General features: G+C 39.1%; 1 protein-coding gene across 2 annotated transcripts in view; it reads left to right on the top strand.

The window, feature by feature from the left end:
* Positions 1-24,013, top strand: part of AOAH (acyloxyacyl hydrolase) — a 153,854-nt gene that overhangs the window by 7,626 nt on the left and 122,215 nt on the right. Inside the window, exons 1-3 of one of the 2 annotated variants that reach the window (XM_064487444.1) lie at positions 4,188-4,288; positions 10,376-10,471; positions 20,603-20,669. In XM_064487444.1, coding sequence (XP_064343514.1) covers positions 10,444-10,471; positions 20,603-20,669 — 95 coding nt within the window. In that variant the 5' untranslated portion in view covers positions 4,188-4,288; positions 10,376-10,443. Of the gene's footprint in view, positions 1-4,187; positions 4,289-10,375; positions 10,472-20,602; positions 20,670-24,013 lie in introns of those variants that run through there. The other variant, XM_064487443.1, reaches the window with a different exon arrangement.

A 24,013-nucleotide genomic window follows, 5' to 3' on the forward strand; every position in this document is an offset into this window, starting at 1 on the left:
AGACAAAGACATAACAAGAAAAGAAAATAACAGACCAGTATCCTTTATGGACATAGATGCAAAAATCCTTAATAAAATATTAACAGGCTAAATCCAACAACACGTAAAATGAATTATACATCATGCCAAGTGGGGCTTAGCCTAGGAGTGCATGTTTGTTTTTTGACATCTGAAAATCAGTTAATAGGATATACCAAATCAGTAGAATAGAAGCTATAACTACACTATCATCTCACTAGAAATAGAAAAATTATTTGACAAAATACATCACTCATCCATGTTAAAACCTCTCAACAAATTTTGAAAGAAAAAGGAACTTCTTCAACTTGATAAAGAGCATCTATGAAAACCCTACTGCTAACTTCATATTTAATGATGGGAAACTGACTGCTTTCCTCCTAAGATCAGAAATATGGTAGGGATGTCCACTCTGACCACTTGTAGTTAACATTGTTTTGAGGATTCTATTCATTTTAATAAAGAAAGAAAAATAAAAGGGCATGCAAGTTGGAAAGGAAAAAGTGAAACTGTCTATTTTCAGACTACATGTTCTAGAATGTAGAAAATCCTAAGGTATTTAAATAAAACTACTACAACTAATAAGAGGCTTTGACAAAATAGCACGATTCAAGATTAATGTAAAAATCAATTAATTTGTTTATATTAGCAACAAACATTCAAGAACTGAAATTAAGGAAACAATTCCATTCACAATATAATAAAAAAAACCTCAGGAATAAATTTAATGAAATATATGCAATTATTCACCCCTGAAAATGACAAATGTTGCTGAGAGAAATTAAAGGATGCTTTACAGAAATCTTGCTAATGGATCAGAAGACTTAATAATGTTAAGATGGCAGTACTCTGCAAATGGATCTACAGATTAACACAATTCCAATCAAAATCCTAGCATCCTTTTTTTTTTTTTGGTAGAAATTGGCAAGCTGATCCTAAAATGTGTACAGAAATGCAAAGAAGCCAGAATAGCCAAAAATTTTGAAGAACTCTATTGGAGAATTGACAGTATCTTATTCCTCATTTCAAATCACACACAATTATTAACTCAAGATAGATCATAGACTTTAAGGTAAAAGCTAAAACTAAAAGCTTCTAGAAGAAAGTGTAGAAGGAAAATTTTTGTGACTTTGGATTAGACAAAGACTCTTAGATATGACATCAAAAGAACTATACAAAATGAAAAAATTGATAACTTGTACTTAATTAAATTTAAACACTTTGCTCTCAAGAAAACATTAAAAAGTGAAAGAATATTAGAAAATAATATTCACAAATCATGTAGACTTCAGTGTAGCAATGATTATTTTAATTAACATGATTGATAATTTTCACTTTCAAAATCGAAATTTTTTATTGAAGTATAGTCAGTTACAATGTGTCAATTTCTGGTGTACAGCGTAATGTTTCAGTCATACATACATTTGTCAAAATCCAAAATTTTAACGTGTGCTGTGTAACACTCAGAAGTGTATAAATTTCAAGATTCAATAGATCTGGGTTGGAATCACCAGCCACCCAGTTAGCAGTTGAATCATTGCTTACCTGAAAGGCTTTAGATACATTGCTTAACCTCTCTAAGACTCATATTTCTCACTTGTAAAATGGGAAGTACCAATCTCATGAGGGTGCTGTGATGATTAAATGAGATACAGTTTGTGAAAACACCTAGCAGAGAGCTGAAAGAACAAAGAAAATGCCATTTCACATTTGCCTAAAACTTAGTAAGGTAGAAGGAAACTATTAAAAAGCTCATTCTTTGAGAAATTGTTTTATATAATATAATTTATTGGGGTTTTTTTTCTAATTGTAAAATAATATATGGCTTTCATAGAGATTTTAGAAAATACAGAATGTTTTTAAAGAATATAATCAACTGTAATCCCGAAACTCAGATGATCACTATTGGCATTTGGGTATATTTCCTTTCGAAACTGCCTAGGTTTGTATTTCCAGTGTTTGGATCTTGTTTTATTGTTTTGTTTGATTTCTAAATTTGGATTGCTAAGTAGACAATCTAAAATTAAACACCTTTTTCTTTCAACAAAGCATTGGTAATAAATTTGGCAGTAGTAAGCCTTTGCTGGCAGATGAGAATTTTTCAAGGTAGCAAGTAGGTTTGCGGATAAAAATGATTGGGTACAGTCTAAGATTATTTTCCTATCTGTCTATCCACCTGTCTACTCATTTATCCATCATCTGTCTACCCTTTTTTCTATCCATCCATCCACCCACCCACCCGCTCACCCACTCATCCATATATTTTCCTATCCACCCCTCCTCTGTCTCTATCCTAGAATTCAAATACAGAAGTAAATGGAAAAATAAAGCCATATATTTTCTGAAAGAAAATCTGACTGGTTAATTTCTTAATAGTGATATCTGATTTTGCCATTTATGTTTATACAGAGGAGTTTTTCATAGTTTGAATGAACTAAATCTGCAGCTCCAACATTTGACAAAGATGCATATGAAGTCTGCAATAGCAAAGAATTTCTCTTAAAATATTGCATAAGCAAAAATGGATTGAAAAGATTAATATTTCAATTTGTCAATTTTTCTGAATATATTAGAGTTTAACAAGGTCTAAGTGAAATTATAATAGATATAATTAAAAGATAAGTCTTAGCAAAAATTTTTTATATATTCCCCAGAAATTGAGAAAGACTCCATTGATTAAATAACAAATGTTTTTGCAAGTCAAGTGGTTTCCAATTATTTGCTTTTAATACAATTGAAGGGAGACTTAATAGAGTTATCAGGTCGTAGATTATTTGACATAATTTTTAATGATAGATCACTCTAAGATTTTTGACGTTTAACTCAGAAGAAGTTAAAGAATTGAGTGATATTACCATATGAAAAGTCCTTCCATTCTCATTTACTTACTTACTTACATGTTTTCTCAGCACTTACTTCTTTAAAAATGAAAAATAAGAACAGACATAATACTTGACATGAACCTTGTGTCTTTACATGAATAAGTAATGTTTTTCAACAGATATAAGTGCTTGTTTTAAAAGCCCAACCATCTCATTAGGAGGTATAATTCCAAGAAAATGTTACATTTATTATTTAGAAATTGTTTATCAAATTGGCAATATGTATTGTTTAGAAAAGTTAATTTTACTAATAAAGAAAACTCTGTCCAGAAGTATTTTTAATACTGAGTGTTATATTCAGAAAAAATGAAAGTTTTGTTTAAATTTTATACATAATTTTAGTGTTAAGAAGTATAATAGGGTGAAAAATAAAATACTTTAAACCATAAAAATATATCATATTGGGATAAAATTCTAGTGGAAGAAAAATTCAATGAAGTAAACTTCATTGACATATGAATTCAAGGAGAGGAATTATCAATGCAAATTTTTCACTGTAAAAGAAGAATTGGATTATATATTTTTAAGAGGGTGAAAGGAGGTATAAATCACTATAATATTTAGATTTCTTTGGATACATATAGAAGCTTAATTTATTATTTCTATTGTAATATTTACAATCCTCCTGTAATTATACCCTTTGCAACTAATAAAACTGATATTCATTAATAATATTTTAACATCTATTAAAATGTAGAATGTACACAGTTTTTCTAATTTCTTTTGGGGCTACCAAGCAAAATGTTTGAAAACCATTGGTCTGTACTCTATAGACTGTACAGCAGGAAGCCAGTGCTCTGTACTCTGACCTTCAAAGCTCTTCATGATCTGACCCCTTCCTACCTCTCTCGCTCTTCCTTTCCCATAGACCTTGGGCTCTAGTCTAGGCCAATTCTTTTCCTTCTCACATCCAAGTCTTTAAAAATGCTACTGCTCTCTTCGTGTCTTTTTCTGTCGAACACGGTCCTCTCATCCCTTAACACTCAGCTCCTCCAGGAAACTGTCACTGCTTACCCAAGGCAGAGTTAGTTTCTCCCTCCTTTGTGCTCCCAAAGCACCAAGTCCCCCCACCAGGCACTTACGGGTTGCAGTGACTCGATTGTTTCTCTGATCCTCCGTATTCTTACTGATCTGTGACTTTTTGTATTCACCTATCTATCTTAAAGCCTCTGATCACATAGTGGGTACTAAAAAGTATGTGTTGACTAACAGCAGGATGGAATGGCTCCTGGGTCTTCATTCTCATTACTGTATTATTTATTCTTTATATATTTCCAGATGAACCAAGCCAGTCATCCTGCATTTCTCAGCACAGTCTGCTCACTTCCTCTCACTGCTGTTGCTTGGGCTCTGCTCCCCCTTGGATGCCCTTAGCCCTGTTCTCACCAGTAAGTGCTCAATACAGTGCCTCTTTCACTGCCTGTGTTCTTGGGAGAGTCGGCAGTTTGGAGCTCACCAAGCATTTTCTCATAAAAATGATGTTCCAGGTGATGGTTGGCTTAGGCCATAGAGCTTAATCTGCCCAAATGTAGTGAAAAGACAAGCTATCGGCAGTAAAAAGAAAATTCAGCCATAGGAAAGTAAAAAGATTGTTGCTATTACAACAAGTTTTTCAGAAATAAGAGGGTTTCTGGGCTTCTATTTTAAAAAGAGTCATAGAAGATATGCCTTTGCCCTATGGTGGTCTCAGCAGTGGGACAGAGACTCACGTTGGTTAAACGCCTGCTCAGTGCCAGGTGCCATGTGCATTTTATGTGTGATACCACTCAATCCTCACAACACTGCTGCCAGGTATTTCAGATAGCCTTTGCTGAATTACAAGCCACTCCACACCTACACAGCGATCATTTATTAGCTCACAGTTCTGCAGGTTGGCAATTTTTGACTGGAAAGTGTGGGGTGGCCCTTCGGCTGGTCTGGGCTGGGCTCGCTCCTGCTGCTGCACTCAGCTGGTAGACAGTGGAATGACAGGGGCTGGGTGATCTAGAACAGCCTTGTTCACAAAGCTGGTAGTCGGGAGACTTACTGGGGCACCTCGGTTTCCCTTCCTGTTGCCTCTCCAGCTGGCTAGCTCCGGCTCACGGCTCTAAAGTTCTAAAAAGGCCAAAATGGAAGATGCAAGGCCTCTGGAGGCCACGGTTCAGCTCTGACATGCTCTCACTTCCTCTGCATTCCACTGGCCAAAGCAAGGTCACAAGGCCAGGTTCAGAGGGCTGGGAAATAGACACCACCTCCTCATGGAAGGAAGGGTAAGAAATCTGTGGCCATTTTTAATGTACCACAAGGTGGTGGTGGTGGTGGGGGTTATTCTATTTTGTGGGTACCAAAATCTGGGTTCAGAGAGGTTAGCCATCCTGCCAAGTACATCAACTTATAAGTAATAGAAGTGATATTTGAACTCAGGTCTGAGTCCCAAATTATTCACTCTCTAAGACCATAGCTTCTCTCTTCTCTTGCCTGCCTTCCACTCTCTTTTCTTCTCCTCTCCTCTCCTCCCCTCCCCACCACGTCCAGACTGAGAGGAGGAAGCAGAAGAAGGTGAAGGTACACTATTCATCTCAGGGAAACGAGGCTGGCAGTGAGATAATTTTAGGTGATTGTTTTCTTACCTTTCTTTCATCCTTTCCTTTTCATCAACATGAGAAAGGCCTGGGGTTAAGCTTATTGATTAGAATTACAACATATAAAACTGTATCCTCTGCTCCCACCCAATTCAGGAAATCTGAGAACAGAATTTAGGTGTTTCTAGAAGGGCATTGGGGTGGGGGGAGGGGGGTCATAGAGGGAATGTACTTGATAATGGCGACAGGGATGCAGAGACCCAAATCCAGGTGTGGTGTTACTCTAAAACCTGTGCTCTACACTTCTCTACGGCCCAAACCAGAAACTGAAAAGTCTTCCTTGATTTTCACTTTTCATCCCACTTCTTATCAATTCCTTAATAAATCTAATCGGGTCAACTTCCACAAGAGGTCCCAGATCTGTCCATTTTCCTTCATCCCCCCTGCCACTCATTACTCTATCCAATCAGCTGTCATCCTTCTCCAAGACCAAAATAGCCTCCTTCTTCATCTCTCTGCCCCATATTTGCCCCCTACGATCCTTCCTCCTCATGACAGCCAATGTGATATTTTAAAGACACAGATCAAAGAGCAGCAGCCTCCTCCACAAAGCCCATTCATAGCTCCCCGTTCCTCTCAGGATGACTCTCTACCACTTTTGAAGTCTGCAAAGCCCAACGGCCTGACCTCTGCCTCTCCCTGCACCTCATCTCCTAATGTCAGGGTTTCCCAGGCTCATTGCCATCAAGTGGGTACCAGCTCCTCCTGCCTACAAAGCCTGCCCGGCTCCTCACACTGCTTGTTCCTTTCCGTTATATTAGCCATTTTTGCGTGTGTTTTTCAGAGAGGCCTTCTCTCCCCATCAGCTCTAGCTAAGGTTTATACCACCCTCTTCCTCATTATCCTCTGTTACTTCGCTCTGTTCCTTCTCTTTGCAGGACCTGAAGTTACTTACAATTGTGTGCTTGCTTACTTGTTTCTAACCACTTCTCCCTAATAGAGGGTAATCTCTGAGAGGGCAGGAACCCTCTCGGTTTGTTCTCAGCAAGTACTCAGAGCTCAGCACCATGCCAAGTATCTAGAAGGGATTCAGTACACACTGTGTTCCAGTCCCCGCTCCGCTGCTCACTAGCTACATACTTGGCAGGGCACGCAACCTCCCTGAGCACCCGATGGCTGGTCTGTACAACAAGAGCAATAATTCCTACATCCACGCGTTGTTGTGGAGTTTGAATGAGATGATAATGTATGCAAAACACCTTGAAAACTGCGGAGAACATTCTAGCCATGTGATGAATTATTTATGCCCTGGCTTGGGTCAAAAAGGAAGCATCATCATGCCGACCCTGGTTCTGACAACTGCCAGGTGCGTTCAAGGCTTCTCGATGAAGTGTAGGCTTCAGACAAATGGGAAATCTAATAGACTGCTCTCTGCAGTTGGCCACATTTCCAGCCAGCATAGATATGATTATAATTAGAGTTTCAAGAGTTCTGTTTCATTTCAAAAGGATTCCACGGTACAGTCTGCAGTCTACCTGAGATGTGTGTCTAGAAGCAGATTTGTCTGGCAGGTGTTTTCATTCTGGCCCATTCGCTTCTTTTCCTACAATATCAGGAGTGTCTGTTTCTATTACACTCATTATTTTCACTTGCCAGGTGAGAAGAGCTTTTCTATATGGGAGCTTTCAGATGGTGACCACTGAGCAAAATATGTAGTTCTCACCCACGCTCATCACTTCCAGAATGAACAGTAGCTTGGACAAACTTGCTTCAGCAGACCCAGGACTTTTCTTAGCAGCCAGAGAATAGTCTGTAATGGAAGGAATCACTCTACCCATGCATTTCTCCAAGGAAAAACATTTTTTTTAGCCTGTCAAGACAGTGAGCTCTCTTATTGGAAACCATAGCAAAGTCAATTTCTCCATCCTTGCTGCTAAAGAATTCAGGACACACCTCACTGCAGACCCTAAATTAACAATCCAGGGGGAGCTGAGCTCACTGGAAATGGGCAGGGATGTCTAGGAGAGCAGGATCAAAATTAAAGCTGAGCCCAAAATGGGCGTTTTCATATTTCAAGCCCCATTACCTGCCTTTTTGCAGCATCTTTTTGATCATAACTCTTCACTAGGCAGAGTAGCATCGTGGCGGGAGCCACCCAATCTTCAGAGACCACTGACTTTTTTTTTCTCGGTTCCTTTTTATTCATCTAATGATTTCCAACTGTAGCCAGCAGTGCTAAGGAACCACAAATGTCATAAGAGTCCTTGATGGGATTCCTCTGTGTGAAGGAAAAGCCCGTATCTGTAAGTACCCATAAGCAGATTGGTTTCAAGCAGCACTATTCTCTTTACATCCATCCTTCCACATCAAAAAAAAAAACCAAATATATACCTATGTTTCAATCCATTCTGGGTGCCAAATGCTGCAGTTTATTGGTAACACTCCATCTGAAGTGATTGCTATGCAAGATCTCAACCCAGTCTCTACCATGTTCTTTAATCCTGAGCCGCACATTGTGACCATTTGCTCTAGAATCTGCTGGTTGATTTAAGAGAGGGCACTGGTTGTTTCACACCAGAATGAGAAGTGGAGCCACGTCCTGTGATGCGATGGAGAAAAGAGTAAGCAATGTCACCAATGAGATGACCGAGCCACAGCACAAATTCCTTAGCCCTTTTCTATAGAGGTCCCCAGTGATGACAACTGAAGGGTCCCTCGGGTGGCTCTCCAGTCAGCTTGCTTCAAGTCAGCCAACATCTCTTACCTCCTTCTTCCAAACCAGGCCCTTGCATCAGGCACTCACGGTTAAAGATAGTAACACCCCATTCCTGCCGTTAAGGAACTTATATTCTAACTCTAAACTCTTAAAAACAGGTTCCAGAAGGGTACATAACGTGTTAGGTTACACCATTTTAAGTGACTGATCCAATATTTCAATCTGGCTTAAAAATAAAAACAAAACAAGGTTTATTTTTTATTTCAAAGCTTCTCCCTTTTCAACTATACCATACTGCATCTTTTTATCAATTATACAATATAATTATAATTGTTTTCCAGTTGCAGTTATTCAAATGTGTTTAGCTCCACCTAACACAGCAGGTAATCAGCAGAGACATAAATCAAGGTGTAAAAATGTATTATAAATGTTGAAATATTCACATATATTAACTATATTCTGTATATTTAAAATAAAAGTAAAATTGGTTCATCTCTGGGTGATTTAAGTGATGTTTATCTTTTTTATGCTGGTGTGTATTTTTAAATTTTTCTAAAATGAGGTTTCATTGCATCTAGAAAAGTTATTTTTAAAATAAAAAATATATATGAAAGTGCTTTTTAGACCATAAAATGCTAATAAGTATCAGCTAGTGAATTAATTGCAATGTAATAAAACCCTCAATGCATGGATTAAGCTAAAAGCACATCTAATTAACCCTGATAGTTGATGTTGATAAATGCCCCAGAGGAGGGTGCTCTCAGAGCAGTAAGACCGCGGTTATCAAGATGGAACTGTCTCACGTTTGGTGAGCCCAGCTTTGCCCAGCCTTCCCTAAGGGTTACAGAACTGAGGCCAAAGCCTGGTCAGGTGTTGCAGTATCTAGAAAGGTGGATGTCTCTCTGTCTTTGTTGACAATCTCTCATTTTACAGAAGGTTTAATTTCTTTCTTTCTAGAAATGCCCAATTGTACTATTCGCATCTGTTACCCACCCCTTTCCCTCAAAGAGTCTTGGTGGGAGTTTGGTTTTAATGACACTGCTTGTCAACTTGGGTCCCCAGCTCCTTGAGCAGATGGATAATAGTGAGCTTACTACTGGGCCAGGCAGCCTGGAACTTCTTCATTTTGGATGTAAGCCTTCTTTTGCCTGCTTGGAGACCAACCTCTGCTAATAAGTGCCTCTCCTGCTATCTCAATGAAACCTAACCTTTTCCTCTCAGACTTACTGATCTTTGACCAACCAACCTCTTGTGTGCAGAAGAAAGAGCCCCCTTCATTTGACAAAGGAGGTTTGGGCTTCTCCAGCAGTTTCAGAGATCAAGGTGTTAGCCTGGTTGTTCTGTGCCTTCACCCTTACCATACATCAAGGTAGCATAAGGGATATATTCCTAATTTAATCCAAAGTTCCTTCTAGACACTTATTATATTGGTACATGTTTTCGAGCAGAGTGCTTTATAGCTGGGAGGTCAAATAATATTTTCCAGGAGTGTTATCATTTCAAAGGCACCTTCAGTTGCACTGTTATCTCATTTAATCATCATAGCAGTCTTATGGGAAAGTTATTACCTACTTTGCATTGAGGAAACCAAGGCTTAGGAAGGATGGATAGTGAGTCTAAGATTCAAGGGCAGAACTTAATCCCAGGTCTTCTGACTCCGAATGTTGAGCAATTTCTGCTGGTTTTCTACAATTAAAGATCTGACTCCAGGTCACAGGCTGAGAATATGTAGGATGGGAATGACCCTATTCACAGCGAAGCCATCCACTGCAGAAGGGAAGGAGCGGGGTCAGGGAAGAAGCCAGTGTCCACTGAGCTTCTCCTCAGTGCTGGCTGTCCTCCTCGCAACATCTCCTTTAAATGTCACCTCTTTCTCCCACGTGATCGAAAAGAAATGGAAATAAAGTGAGATTCAGTTACTTCCCTGAAGTCACACAGCTTACAAGTGACAAAACTAAACTGACAACCAGTCTTTCTGACCCCCAAACCCACGATCTTCTTAATCACATTTCACATCTCATTACAACGCAGCACGTTCAAGCACATGTAGATTATAAAAGGCATGGCAAAGAAAAGTCCTCTGTTTTGGAAAGGCTGGTGTTCTTAAGGACACACACATACTTCCCCTTTCTTTTCCCTGACCCTCCAGCACAGCTTCCTGTGTGACACTACTGACATGCTCTTCTGCCCCCTTGCAGGGTGTGTGCTGGTGGTATCCGTGGTTGAACAGCTTGCTCAAGTTCACAACTCAACGGTCCAGACCTCGATGGAGAGACTGTGCAGCTACTTGCCTGGTAAATACAGAAAGGGTCACGTGGCTTTGGGTCTGCTTTTTCTTACTCATGCACCGTCATTGAGTGAGTTTCTACCCTATATGTGCTTATGGAGGAGAATCTGATTGTGTTATTTCTGTGAGTTGATATTCTTATGGGGCTCATAGAAATTAAAAGAAACACATACACACAAAAAAAACTCTAGGCAGTTTTTCCCCTTGACATTCATTTTCTGTCATGGCAGAATGAGACTGCTGTGGACATTTAGGGAATAAAACGTAGAATGGCCAATTTTCATTTTTATGTGTCACATTTATAATAATTTGCCCACCTGGTGATCATTGCTGTAAGTGCCATGAAGGTCAAGATAATGAGTAATGAATAATTTCCAATGATTTATGTCAGTTTAACCACATACACATTTTCAGACGCATGCGCAGCCCTACGAACTCAGAGCTTTATTTAGGCTGAGAAGACAAGGGATCTTAAAACTCCAAACAGGAAAATCATCTGGGAACATTCCATTGATCTGAACTGGATCTCAATAAAATCCCTTACACATCCTGCAAAAGAAGGAAGTGATTAGTAGTTTAAACAAATTGTATAGTTTTTCATTCTCGTCAGAAAGAAAATGTTGATTCTGTTTCCCTTACAGAGTACTGTTAGGTGTGCAGGCAATATGAATAAAATTCTTTGAGAGTCAAATTTTCATTCACTTGATGTTAAGGAACTAATTCATCAAAGATACCTACGTTATTTTTTCTAAGTAAAGTAGCTGGACTCGTGGCAATTGTGTCTTTGATTTAATAGACAATGTCAATGGCAGCAAAACATTTTCAGACAATTTATTGCAAGTAGTCACAATGTGCACTCACAAGCTCATTTTTAAGAATTCAAAATTAAAGACTAGGAGAGGATAATACACAAATACATGTGTTTACAGTGTTCCAGTTTGATCATTGCTAAGATTTTGACATATTTACATCATCTTTCTTTTGTGGAATTAAAATGTGACAGATAAACTTGAAACGCCCTTTGGCCTTCCCCACCCCCAGTTCCACTTTCCTCCCACCTCCCTAGAGAGAACCGCTCATATGAACTTGATGGGTATTGGTTTTGTCAGATTTTATACCTTTACATTCACTTGTATGAATCCATAGACAATGTACAGTATTGTCTGTGGGTAATTTTTTAACCTTTTCTTGGTAGAAGGAAACAAATGTAGAAAACCACACAAAATAAACATATAGCTTTATCAGTTATTAAAAGGTGAACATCCTTATAAACAGAGTCCTGGTCAAGAAGGAATAGATAGGTATCTCCTCCAAAAGTCCCATCCACATGCCCTATCTCATCATAAACCCCTCCTTTCCCCTAAAAAAACCAACATCCTGGGTGTTACTATAATCATTTCCTTGTATTGCTTTATAGTTTTATCACCCAACTGGGTATCTCCAGTCACCACATTGTCACCCAGTTTTTAAATCTTTGATTCTCTTTTAAGTCTACTTTAATCTACAAGTTTCCTTTCCATCCCTTCTTTTTTCCTTGTAATTTAGCTGTGGAATCTGCCGTGTAGAGTTCCTGCATTTTTCTGATTGCTTCCCTGTGGGATAATTGAATATGCTTCTCAGTGCTCTGTATTTCCTGAAAATTGGCAGCTAGGTCCAGAGGCTTGATCAGACTCCAGTTTGGTTTCTTTGGCTAGGCTGTAGGTGATGGTGCTTTCTTTCATCAGGAGGACATCGTGAGTGGTTTTCTCTTTTTCATTTTTGTGATATTGGCAGCTGTTGATGCTCTATGACCAGCTTAGTTCATTGGGGGTTGCAAAACAGTGTCATTCGAATCCATCGTTTCATTTAGTGGTTGAAATATATTAGAAACAGTTTCCCTCTTTATCATCATAGTGTAGAGATATTTTTCTCCACAGTTCTTAATGGTACTGTTCATGCTAAGAAAGGCAGGATAAATGCTTGCTTCTTTTGCTTTTACTTGCCAGTTTTCAAATAATTCAATGCCTTTGTATTATCATCCCAAAGTAGTCAACTGGTGTTCTTTAAAGTGTCATTATGAACTCATGAATTTATACACATTTGGTGAGTTTCAGTCTACTTCAATTATCATCCTTTTGAAGCTCTAATTGTCTCATCTTTGACCAGAAGGAACTTCTTCCAGTTAGCTCCTGGGTCCTTTTAACATGAATCTAAGTATCTTGGATAGCTTCCTCACTAACTGATATGACAAGTTGTTCTAGACCGTCTCGTTCATTTCCAACCCCCGGCTTGAAATCAGTAATTTCTCTTATAAGCTCTAGTTTCTTTTAGTGGGAAATAGTATGAAGACCACAATCTGGGTACATAGGAATGTATGCTCCTCAGCTGGTCATTCTCTCTAGGCTTCTTCAGTTGACAGTAATAGAAAATATACATACATACATTTACCTATATTATTATAAGATAAAATATCTAATGAGTTCATACTGGCACTTCAGATTCAAGACTACAGGATTTTTTTTTTTTCTTAGTCTCTTCTATATCATAGCTAGCTGTATCTCCTCCTTTCCCACTCAAAGTCCTAATTCTCCAGGACAAGGAAATTGATAGAATTAAAATATCCCATAATTACTGATTTACCTAACAGTATGTCAGTTCTAACACTAGTAGTATTAATGTATTTCATGATCATTGAGAGCAGTTAAAAATTGTTTTTTGAACATGCTTTTCCCATTTTGCCACCCCTTTTAATCATTGTACTATGCTACTTGAGCATATGACCATTACATACAATATATACTTTCCTTTTTCACCCTCATTTAGTTTTATTTCCACCAGCAACTCTATGATTGATGTTCACCACCAGCCCTTATGCAGATGTCTCTCTAGTTGAGTTGGTGTCTAAAGTTCATCCCTCGGGAAGGACTCATGGGAACAATATTCCCTGAATTCTTGCATGTCAGTAACAAGCTGGCTTGCCCTTTATACTTGAAAGTCAGTGTTTTTCTGGATATAAAAATCCTCGGCACACAGTTTCTTTCCCTCAGTATCTTAAATATGTTATTTAAAAGCCTAATGATAATCTAATTTTCTTTTTCTTATATGTCACTTGCTATTTTTGCCTAGTTCAAAGGATTTTTTTTCTTCTATAAAATTTAGTCAACTAACCAGATTATGTCTTGGTGTCGAATACTGATGCTCTCAGGCATGCAGTGTGCTCTCTCAATATGTGGTTTCAAATCCATTTTTTAAAATATGATTTCAAGAAAGTTCTTAGTATTTGTTCAGTTTCCTTGACTTGATTTTCTTCAGGGATTTCTATTATCCACATTTTAAATCTCTACCTGTATTCACGATTTTGCCTATCTCTTGAGTGAATGCTTTTTATCACTTCATTTATTTTTTTATCTTGAAAATTATCCTGTTTTTCACCTTCTAGTTCTTGTAAAATGTCAGCTATTGTACTCCATTCTTCTTGTGTTCATTCTAATTTAGACTTCATTTCTTTTATAATCTTGTATTCTTCCCTGAGTTTCTAGTCCATGTCTGAGTCTTTCAGGTTCTGATTTCTGTTGTCCTTTCATGTCTTATATCATTTTATTAATGCTTCTCAGCTCATATTGAGAGACTGTTATGTTTTAATCCTTTTTTTGGCATGATTTTCTGGCATGCTTTTGCTGTCTGTAAGGATGTGATTCAGTTCCTTCTTTTTTTTCTTCTTATAATAACTTTGTATGGGAGTTGACCTAGATACATTTCTGTTGCTCATTTTTATGTGAAATTAGTTTTCCAAAACTCTTAGAAAGAGAAGTAGTTTAGGATAGATTTTCAAATGCACAGAACTTCTTCTGCTGTTTCTGTGTAGTGTTAAAAAATAAATACATGGCTGCTTTGCATTCTGAGATCTCCTGATTCTTTTCCCCTGCCCACTTTTATCTGGATTTTCTTTGCTTCTATCCAGCTTAATTTTGATTTCAAACCCAGCAGTTTCTATTCACTGTAGGCTGTCCTGGGAGGGAGCTCTGGCAGATCAGTTTCTAGAATTTGGAGATGCCTGACCACCCCAAGCCCTTCAGTCCTTTTAACCTTGAGTCCTTTGCACTCATCTGCTATTGCAGTGGGCAAAACCCTTCCCAGTTTCAGCTGATGTTCTTTAATTGGCCAGCATCCTGTGTCATCAGTACCTATGGGCTGCCTGGGGGATTCTCCTGTTCATCCCGTTCCCTTCCTTTACTGTCTCCCACGCCAGCGTTGATAACCCACAAGTCTCATGCTTGTGAGTGGCTTATCTTTGCCTTAGTTATAGTTTGGGTCTCATTAAGATGTCTAGTTTTGTTGTAAATATTGTCCACAGGGTTGTGGTTTTCCTACCCAGAAGTTGGTTTTTTTTTTTTGGAAGAGATTCAAAAACCTTCTAAGACCCTGCTGCCTCCACCATTGTCTTTCCAGAATCCTCCCTTGTAGGGGCTTTAGTTTTACATCAATGTCTGCTGTATCTACCCCTCTCTAACTGCTGCTTTTCACTCAACATTATGTTTTTTAAAATCCATACACGTCAAGACATATGTGGATTTAGGTGAAGCCTTGTAATTACTCTGTCGTCCTTCAGTGTATAAATGTCTCATATTTTATCTACCCCTCTATTATTGGACAGTCAAAATCTATTATAAAGCTTACTTTATATTTTCACATCTCTCAATTAGAGAAAGAAGATGTTATTACCATTTTACAAAAAACGAAAAACAGTAGTCATAATTATCATTGACTTGTTTCGATTGGTTGTCATTTCTGTGTAATAGACCACACTGACAGATATCACCATTTGTACCTTGAGTTTGATTTTCTCTTTTTCAGCAAAATTGTGTTGTCCAAAGATGAAAGGCTAGGTAAAAATCCTATTTCTCAGATTTTCCTGTCCTAATGTCCTAGCAAAACATAAAACAGCATGAACCAAGATTGCTGGTATTCAGGTTTCCATCTTGGCTCCTTCTGACTCATAACAGAAAGCATCAGCATCTGCTGAGGGATAATGAGAGGCTGAAAATCAGATTCTGGTAAAACAGAAGTTGGCACTTCACCAAGGGGAGCAGAAGAGGTATTTCAGTTTTCAGTGGTGAGCTGCCTTTCAATTGTAGAAATTTCAAAGGATTAAAAAGGCAACTTGAGGTTATTTTCATTTTATTAATTAATGTTCAGCTCTGGATGGAAATAAAGTATTCAGTTCAGAGTAAAGGCTCTGTCATCTGACAAACATAAAGGCAGGGTGGGCATTACTGTTTCCGTTCTGTGGATATGGTAGAATGCACAGGAATGGTCACAGGAATTGCATAGGGTGACAAAGATAGTCTGCTTCTTAGGTAAAGATTTCTCCTAGAAAACATAATGGGCCTGGTGCCTAGTGCCTGTGTGCACCCAGTGATACCTCCTGTCTGGTAAGGCAGGAGAATGGGATGGGAGGGAGGGAGGGGCAGTCAAATGATGCATATTAACGCACAATTATTATTTTAAAAATTAGTTTTAAGAATTACTGGTTTTCCCCTCACACCAGTCAGAATGGCCATCATTCAAAAATCCACAAATGACAAATGCTGGAGAGGCTGTGGAGAAAAGGGAACCCTCATTCACTGCTGGTGGGAATGCAGTTTGGTGCAGCCACTGTAGAAAACAGTATGGAGATTCCTCAAAAGACTAGGAATAGACTTACCATATGACCCAGGAATCCCACTCCTGGACATATATCCAGGAGAAACCCTACTTCAAAAAGACACCTGCACCCCAATGTTCATAGCAGCATTATTTACAATAGCCAAGACATGGAAACAGCCTAAATGTCCATCAGCAGATGACTGGATAAAGAAGATGTGGTATATTTATACAATGGAATACTACTCAGCCATAAAAACCAACAACATAATGCCATTTGCAGCAACATGGATGCTCCTGGAGAATGTCATTCTAAGTGAAGTAAGCCAGAAAGAGAAAGAAAAATACCATATGAGATTGCTCGTATGTGGAATCTAAAAAAGAAACAACAAACAAAGCATAAATACAAAACAGAAATAGACTCACAGACATAGAATACAAACTTGTGGTTGCCAAGGGGGCGGGGGGTGGGAAGAGATAGCTGAGATTTCAAAATTGTAGAATAGATAAACAAGATTATACTGTATAGCACAGGGAAGTACACACAAGATCTTATGGTAGCTCACAGAGAAAAAAATGTGACAATGAATATATATATGTTCATGTATAACTGAATAATTGTGCTCTACACTGGAATTTGACACAACATTGTAAAATGATTATAAATTAATAAAAAATGTTAAAAAAAAAAAAAGAATTACTGGTTTTCCCACCAAAGCTGAACGAGAACATAAAACGTATCCTTAGCAAAGAAAGCATGCACACAACATTGTTGAGAATAATCACTCAGGAAATCAGCTTGGCCTCTCCTGTGTCTGAGAAGACAATTTTTTCAAATCGTGCAAAGTATTTCTGACCTTCAGTTTCACCTGCTGCTTTTGCCTCTGGCTCTCATTAGTAAACACCTTGGAAGAATCTCAGAATTGTTAATGGAAAAATGATTAATGGAATCATTCTCCCTGGGGTCAGCAGACTCATGCCCTCAGAGTCTTGCCAGGACTTCACTTTCTTGGGCCACCTATGCAGAAATCTTATCTCCATCAAGTATGGGAGTTAAAAACTCATGTAGACCTAAAATGAGGAAGGCAACTCATCTCATATTCTGTAAGTTCTGGAAGTCTACATGCAGCCTAGAACATACAGCCACAAAACAATCTCATTGGTCAGTACATCTCACTCTTCAAATTTCTGATCAGTAGTTTGTGTATACCTGCCACACCTGAGATAGTTGACAATAAAATGTCCTGCATACACTGAAATGCATACTACAAATAACTTGGGCTTTTGGAGTAAAAGCTTTTAATCTCTTATTAAACCGTGTGGTCTTGGGCAAGTCTTAAGCTCTCTAAGTTCCTCCCTATAGAATGAGGGTAAAAGTAACCACTGCCCCAAAAGTTTCTTATGAAAAAAGAAATAATGGTAAATGTAAAGGCAACTTAAAACCTGGAATGTTCTAGGTTTTGTTTACACACACACATATGGACACACCTCATGCATGATGACTATGAGAATGATTCTTTTTTAACGTTCTTCTGCCCTCGGGAATGGCCATACCTTTTTTTTTTGTTTGTTTTCTATGCTGTCCCAAGTCCTTTGGATTCTGTAGAAATTCAGTGCTCTTATACCTTCCTGGTCACAAGCAGGGTTTAGCTGTATACCTTTTACATCAGCTAGGTTGCTAGCAATAAGTTGGTGCCAGTCTTTTATTCAGTTGTAGCAATAAGAGGTGACCACCTGGTCATGGCTGCCCAGGCCGTATCTGGCTTTTTCTAGAGACTTTGCCTGTCTCTGCTCTGCACCCATCCATGTTGATCGAGAGGTTAGCTCTCAGAAGTCCATCTATATCCCACATTAGCCATCGCTACAGGGGCCTCTCATTCTTAGCCATCACAGAACCTGTTTGAGGAAACTGATTGTTCAGATGGCTCTGCCCAGAGGGTGAGGAGCATCCTGTCCCTGTTAATTTCAATTAGAGCAAAACAAGGTTCTAAAAAAAATACACACAGAGGCAACGACTTCTTTTACCAGGAAGAAGACAAATGTTCTCTGCCTTTCAGGCAGCACTGCAAGTGTATCAAAGAACACCGTTGTGTTTTTAAATTGCTCCACTGTCAGCTAAACCAGCTCTACGTTAACAATATTTGAAACTCATTTCTAAAGTGCTTTGCAAGTTCACGGAATTTTGAATGTCTGTTACATAATCCCCCAAACTTCCAAGACAGTTTAATGAAAGGGACTGAATTCTACTCCTACATTTTTCAGACGAGGAAATTGAAACCCAGAAGGTCAGAAGCCAGTTAGCTAGTGCTGAAACCTCGGTCTCTGAGTCCTGGGACATCCAAGCTTCTTGACTGCAGTGCCCCCAAAAAAGGAGCACCCAAAGAGGGGCTGTTCTTGTTTATAATTGTATTGAGATTTAATTCATATGCTATACAATTCACTCATTTAAAATGTATAATTCAGTGGCTTTTAGTATATTCAGAGTGTTGTACATTCATCACCACCATAAATTTTAGAACATTTTCATTACACCGAAAAGGACCACATCCCTTAGCTGTCAGCTCCCAAACATCCATTCTCCCCAGCTCTAAGCAACCATTAATTGACTTTCTATGTCTGTGAATTTGCCTCTTCCCTTCATATAAATGGAATCATACAAATGTGTTTCTTTCACTTAGCATAGTGTATTTAATGTTCATCCATGTTGTAGCATGAGTATCAGACAGTCGTTACTCTTTATAGCTGCATAATATTTTGTTGTGTGTATACAGCACATTTTGTTCATCCATTCAGTAGTTAGTGGCCATTAGGGTTGAGCTGTTTCTACTTCCTGGCTATTTTAAATAAGCCCACTGTGAACATTCATACATGTTTTTGTGTGGCTATATGGGTGTCTTCCTTTGGGTATATACCTAGAAGTGGACTTGTTGGCTCACATAGTAACCCTGTGTATAACCATTTGAGGAACTGTCAAACTGTTTACCAAAGTGGCTACACCATTTTATATTCCCACCAGCAGAATTTGAGGATTCTAATTTCTCCACATCCTCCTCAGTACTTGTTATCATCTTTCATTTGTGTTCTAGCATATGATAGTGGGTGTGAAGTGGTGTCTCACTGTGCTTTTGATGTACATTTCCTTTAATAGCTAATGATGTTGACCATCTTTTCATGTGTCTTTTGGCCATTTGTATAACTTCTTTGGAGAATATCTATTCAGATGCTTTTTTTTTTTTTTTTAATGTTTAGTACAATTCACCAGTGAAGCTGTCCGGGCCTGGGCTTTTCTTTGTGGGAACTTTTTGACTACTCATTCAATCTCTTGTTACATGTCTATTCAGATTGTCTATTTATTCTTGAGTCAGTTTCGGCAGTTTGTCTTTCTAGGAATTTGTTCTTTTCATAAAAGTTATCTAATTTGCTGTCATGCAGTGTCATAGTATTTCCTCATAGTTTTGTTTTGTTTTTTTTCTGTAAAGTCAACTATAATGTGGGATTCATTTTAAGTTCCTACTTCAAAAGCATAATGTGTTTGAAGTCATTGCAAAAAATAATCCTATAGAGCTATCTATTTTGATCTCAAAGCAGTGTTTACATTATTTACCACTGAGTAAAAGTAAAGTAGCAGAGAGAGTTCCTATATTTATCCTGTTATTTCACAACCCTACCTTCTGAGCAAGGGGCAAGTAGCCCCGCCTGAGATTAGCATGACAAGGTAAATTATACTCAGGGAAGGTTTCCTGTCTCTTCCCAAGAGACCCTATCTGTCCTAACTATACTGAAGTCCTACATGGAATTGCCAGTGTTCCACAGCAGACAGACAAACTGGAGAAACAGGACCAGAGAGTTAACAGCTTTAATGTGCAGATAAGTCCACAGAGCCTCTCTGTACTCCCATAACTGGAGAAAGCCAGGGGAAGCAGATTTTTTTGGTCAGTGGATTTGTGTGTGTGTGTGTGTGTGTGTGTGTGTGTCTGTGTGTGTGTCTGTGTGTCTGCGTTCTCTGGTGTAGATGGCAGTGAAGAGACACCTGTGACAGTAACCTTTTATCTCTGAAATACAAAACAGCAAAAACTAAATTGCCAAAGTAAAGTCTTTTTTCCCCCAAATGAACACCAGAGAAGAATATTTTTAACAAAGCTACATTACAGATTATTTACTTTAAGGCAAGTCCTGTTCCTGTCATCATCAACAAATGAGATCCTCACCAACATTCAGATGTTCCCTGCTGTACAAAAGAAAATGAGACTCCAGAATTTAACTGTATTTTTATAATAAACTAGTGGTCCTTAGCACCTACAGTAAACAAAGTGGCATTTGCGTAAATCTGAGATGGAAATGATAGTTTAATGGCTACATTAACTGTAACATTTCTCCCAAGCCCCTATAATTAATCACTTGAGTTAATGATAAATTAAGCACTCAGCTTCAGTTCCTCATAAAGATCATTATTAACTCATGTGTTAAATTTATCATAATAAAAAATAATCTATTTCTCCTGCTTTCTCTTTCTTAGAAAAATTGTTCTTGAAGACCACCTGCTATTTAGTGGTACGCATATTTGGACCAGACATCATAAAACTGTGAGTTTGCCAGCACATTTAATCTGAATCGGGTGCTGGGACGTGGCGGGGAACAGGAAAGCTGGGAGGCAGCCGGCTCCATTTCCAGCAGGAGGTACTTACTGGACAAGGGCGGGAGCTGTATCCAATGCTTGCTAATAGTGGGAAATTCTAACCAGACTCAGATTCTTTGTCACCCTGGGCTAAGGCTCCCCTTGAAGGCAGTGTAGCAGCCTGGTTCAGTTTCTCCCCAAGATCCTTTCAAAAAGAATTTCACCAGTAGTGCTGACCAAGGATGGGATTTTAGTGACTGGACACAGGCATTGGACCCTTTCTCCTGAACTTCCCCTTCACTCCCTCCTGGGTTCTCAGGTCACATGCTTCTCAGGTTCTTCCTCCTCTCCCGCCTTTCGCTGGTTTCCTGGCCTCTCCCCTTCCCCAGCCCTGCTCCGCTGCATTCTAGCTGGCCAAAGAGCCTTTTAACACAAAACTAATTATGGCAATCTCTAACATAAAAATTTTCATGCCCTTTGCAGGATTCTTTAGCCCCCATGCAAAGCTCCTTATGAACTGATCCCTGAGGACATTTTCAGACCCACCCCTGGCTGCATACCGTGCTCCAAACCATTTGTAATTCTCCCTCAACACCAGAAGGTTTTTGCCTCAGGACCTTTTGCATAAGATGTTCCCTCGGCTTGGCACATCCAAAACCTCTACCCCAAACAAATCCTACTTCTTTGCGGTTAAAAGAAAGTGACCTGGTTCACAGGGAAACCCATTGCTCTTCTGTGGCTGGCTGTGGGCATTGAGTGCAAGAGCCAGTTAAGCCTGGGATCAAAAAGAGGGCAGACAGACACTGTACCAGGAGCTGCAGGTGTGGACTGGACAAGAGATAGCCCCCACCTCACATAACTACAAGTGGACACGGTGTTGAGAAAGAATGGGCCCAGCAAGCCATTCCCTGAGCATGTGGTGGGGAGGGGAGGAAAATTTTCCCTTTGAGACAACTAATTCTTATTAGTATGGGGTGGGTCACTTTGAAGAATGACAGACATAATAAATGATCCCCCTTCGTGGTTCCATCCACTAGTAGTTTTGTTTGTGTGTAGTTTTCCAGTACCCATATTGATTGTTTGCTGATAGAAATTTCTCTTCTTATGATGCCCTCCTCTTACAGCTTGTTTTAATCAATCCCATACAATTCTGGGTTGATGTAGGTCCGGAAAATGACAAACTCATGATTTAGTCTTACCTGAATTTCAGGCTTCCAAGATTAAATGTGTTTCCTAACCCAGAGGGCATCCCTCCTCATTATATCAAACCAGTCAATTCTCAATGATTCATGGACTAATTATTCAGCAATTACATTTCCTACCCACAGGCGAACCACAGGATGTTGTTAGGAAGTGGGATACCTGAGCACTAACTCAGGCATTCATTCTTTCAAGAACTGGGGTCGTGCAGGGAAGGGCTGCTTCCAGGAGCAGCCAAGCCTAGCCAGTGACCACGTGCTGGGTCCTCCTGGTCTTAACTCCATCGTGCCAGAGGCTGTCATAGCAAGCCTGATCCTGGTCTTCTGTTCATCTCACCTTGCTTCATTGTATCTATTTATGCTCTAAATCATAAATTCTTCTATGCCAAACTTAGGAGCTCTTGAAGATCAGGAGAGGCCTAAACTACTAACGTTTTAGAAGAAAAATATGCAAAACAGGGTTTATAACAATTATGATATACCCTAAATGTAATTAATGTCTTTTTAAACAGTAAAAATATAAAGTAATGTTACTGCACCATTCACAAGATAATGACAAGATTTATAGAGGAATGATTAAATTCATAACGTGCTATAAAGAGTGTGGTCCAGAAGTGAGAGAAAAGAGTTAATTTGCATGAGGAAGATCTTTTGATGCCGTGAGTGTGTCTCTGTAGCTCTCTATATTAATGTATAAATCCTTCGTTGAAATGGATGTCAAAGGTCTAAATTTGAGAGCTTTCATGTGTGAAAGGCCCTGTCCTCACTTCCTGCTATAGGCTATCACTCTGCCTGTCTGCTCAAACTTCACCCTGACCTTGCTACCTTCTTTTGATTTATGATGATAATGCTCATCAGCATTGACTTCCTTCTACCATGATCCTAATTAAACTTGTTAATTAGCTCTGCCAGATGTGTTGAAGCTTCCCTCCCTGCCCCCCATGCCTCACTCCTGCACACCTCTGTTACCTGTAAAGGTAGTCAAAGGATGTAAATTAAAATGTGACCATTTTGGTCTTATTTGCTGTCCTGGGAAAAAGAAAGCAATGTTGAGTAGGAATGGTTATTATGGCTGTGGAGATTTCCTACTAATTTCACAAAGGTCGGTCAAGTGCACAAGTGCTACTTTGCCACTTCTTTGCATGTTGCGTATTCTAATGGTCTTACACTTGTCTGGATGTATGAGGCTCAGTGTTTTCTATTCTTGCCCAAGAAGTGCTTCTCACAACTAGTCTTTTGATGATAAAGCTCTGTTCTTGGAGAATTTGAGAGGGACACCAAGTGCACAGTACCCCTCCTATTCTTCAGTTCAGAGAACACCAGCCTCACTCTCTGACTGAGAGGCCCCCATCTCCGCTCCCATATTCAAGTTCACTTACTTGAAATTGTGCTCTATTTGCAGGGGAAAGAGAATAGGTCTTGGATACCATATGATGAGTTGGCACTGGTGTTTCTGAATTGCTACAGATGGGATATTGGCCTTAGGTTAAAAAAAAGCCAAAGAAAGATTAAGCAGAGCCCTATTTATCACCCTCCTGAGTCCACTAAATACCAGATTCCCCACAAAGACAGCAGTCATCAGTTAAATAAATGAACCATTAAGTTGAGAACAGATGTGTGGAAACAGCCGCCCTCTCCTGATTTGCTGACCCTTAGTAGACATTACTTAGGTAATGGGCTTTATGTGTCAGAGACAGCTTGTCCCCCAGCCTTGTTACCTGTAAGTTACCTTCCCCTCCACCTCCCATGAAGGAACCCTGGGGCCAAGCAGATGACTCTCATGATGAACTCACTTTTCCCCTCTCAACTCAGGTGCTCACAAAATGTTGAAAAGCCATCTTGCCAGCCACATGTTAGTCTCATTCAGCTGGAATGAAATTTGGGAGCCAGTCCTACCCTATGTTTTCACATACTAGTGACCATCAAAACAGTTGGAGATCTCTGAGGTGAACCTCCTTTCTCCGATGGGCTTTTGCTTAATATGAGGCAGTTCTTTCTGCAAGAAGGTTCATGTTAGAAAGTAATTCTCAAGGCCCCTCCCAGCACTTTTTTGTTGGTCATCCACAGTTGAGATTACTCAAGGTATGAAAGATATTTTAATGTTCAGCAACCA

Source organism: Camelus dromedarius, chromosome 7, assembly GCF_036321535.1.
Source record: "Camelus dromedarius isolate mCamDro1 chromosome 7, mCamDro1.pat, whole genome shotgun sequence".
Taxonomy (NCBI): domain Eukaryota; kingdom Metazoa; phylum Chordata; class Mammalia; order Artiodactyla; family Camelidae; genus Camelus; species Camelus dromedarius.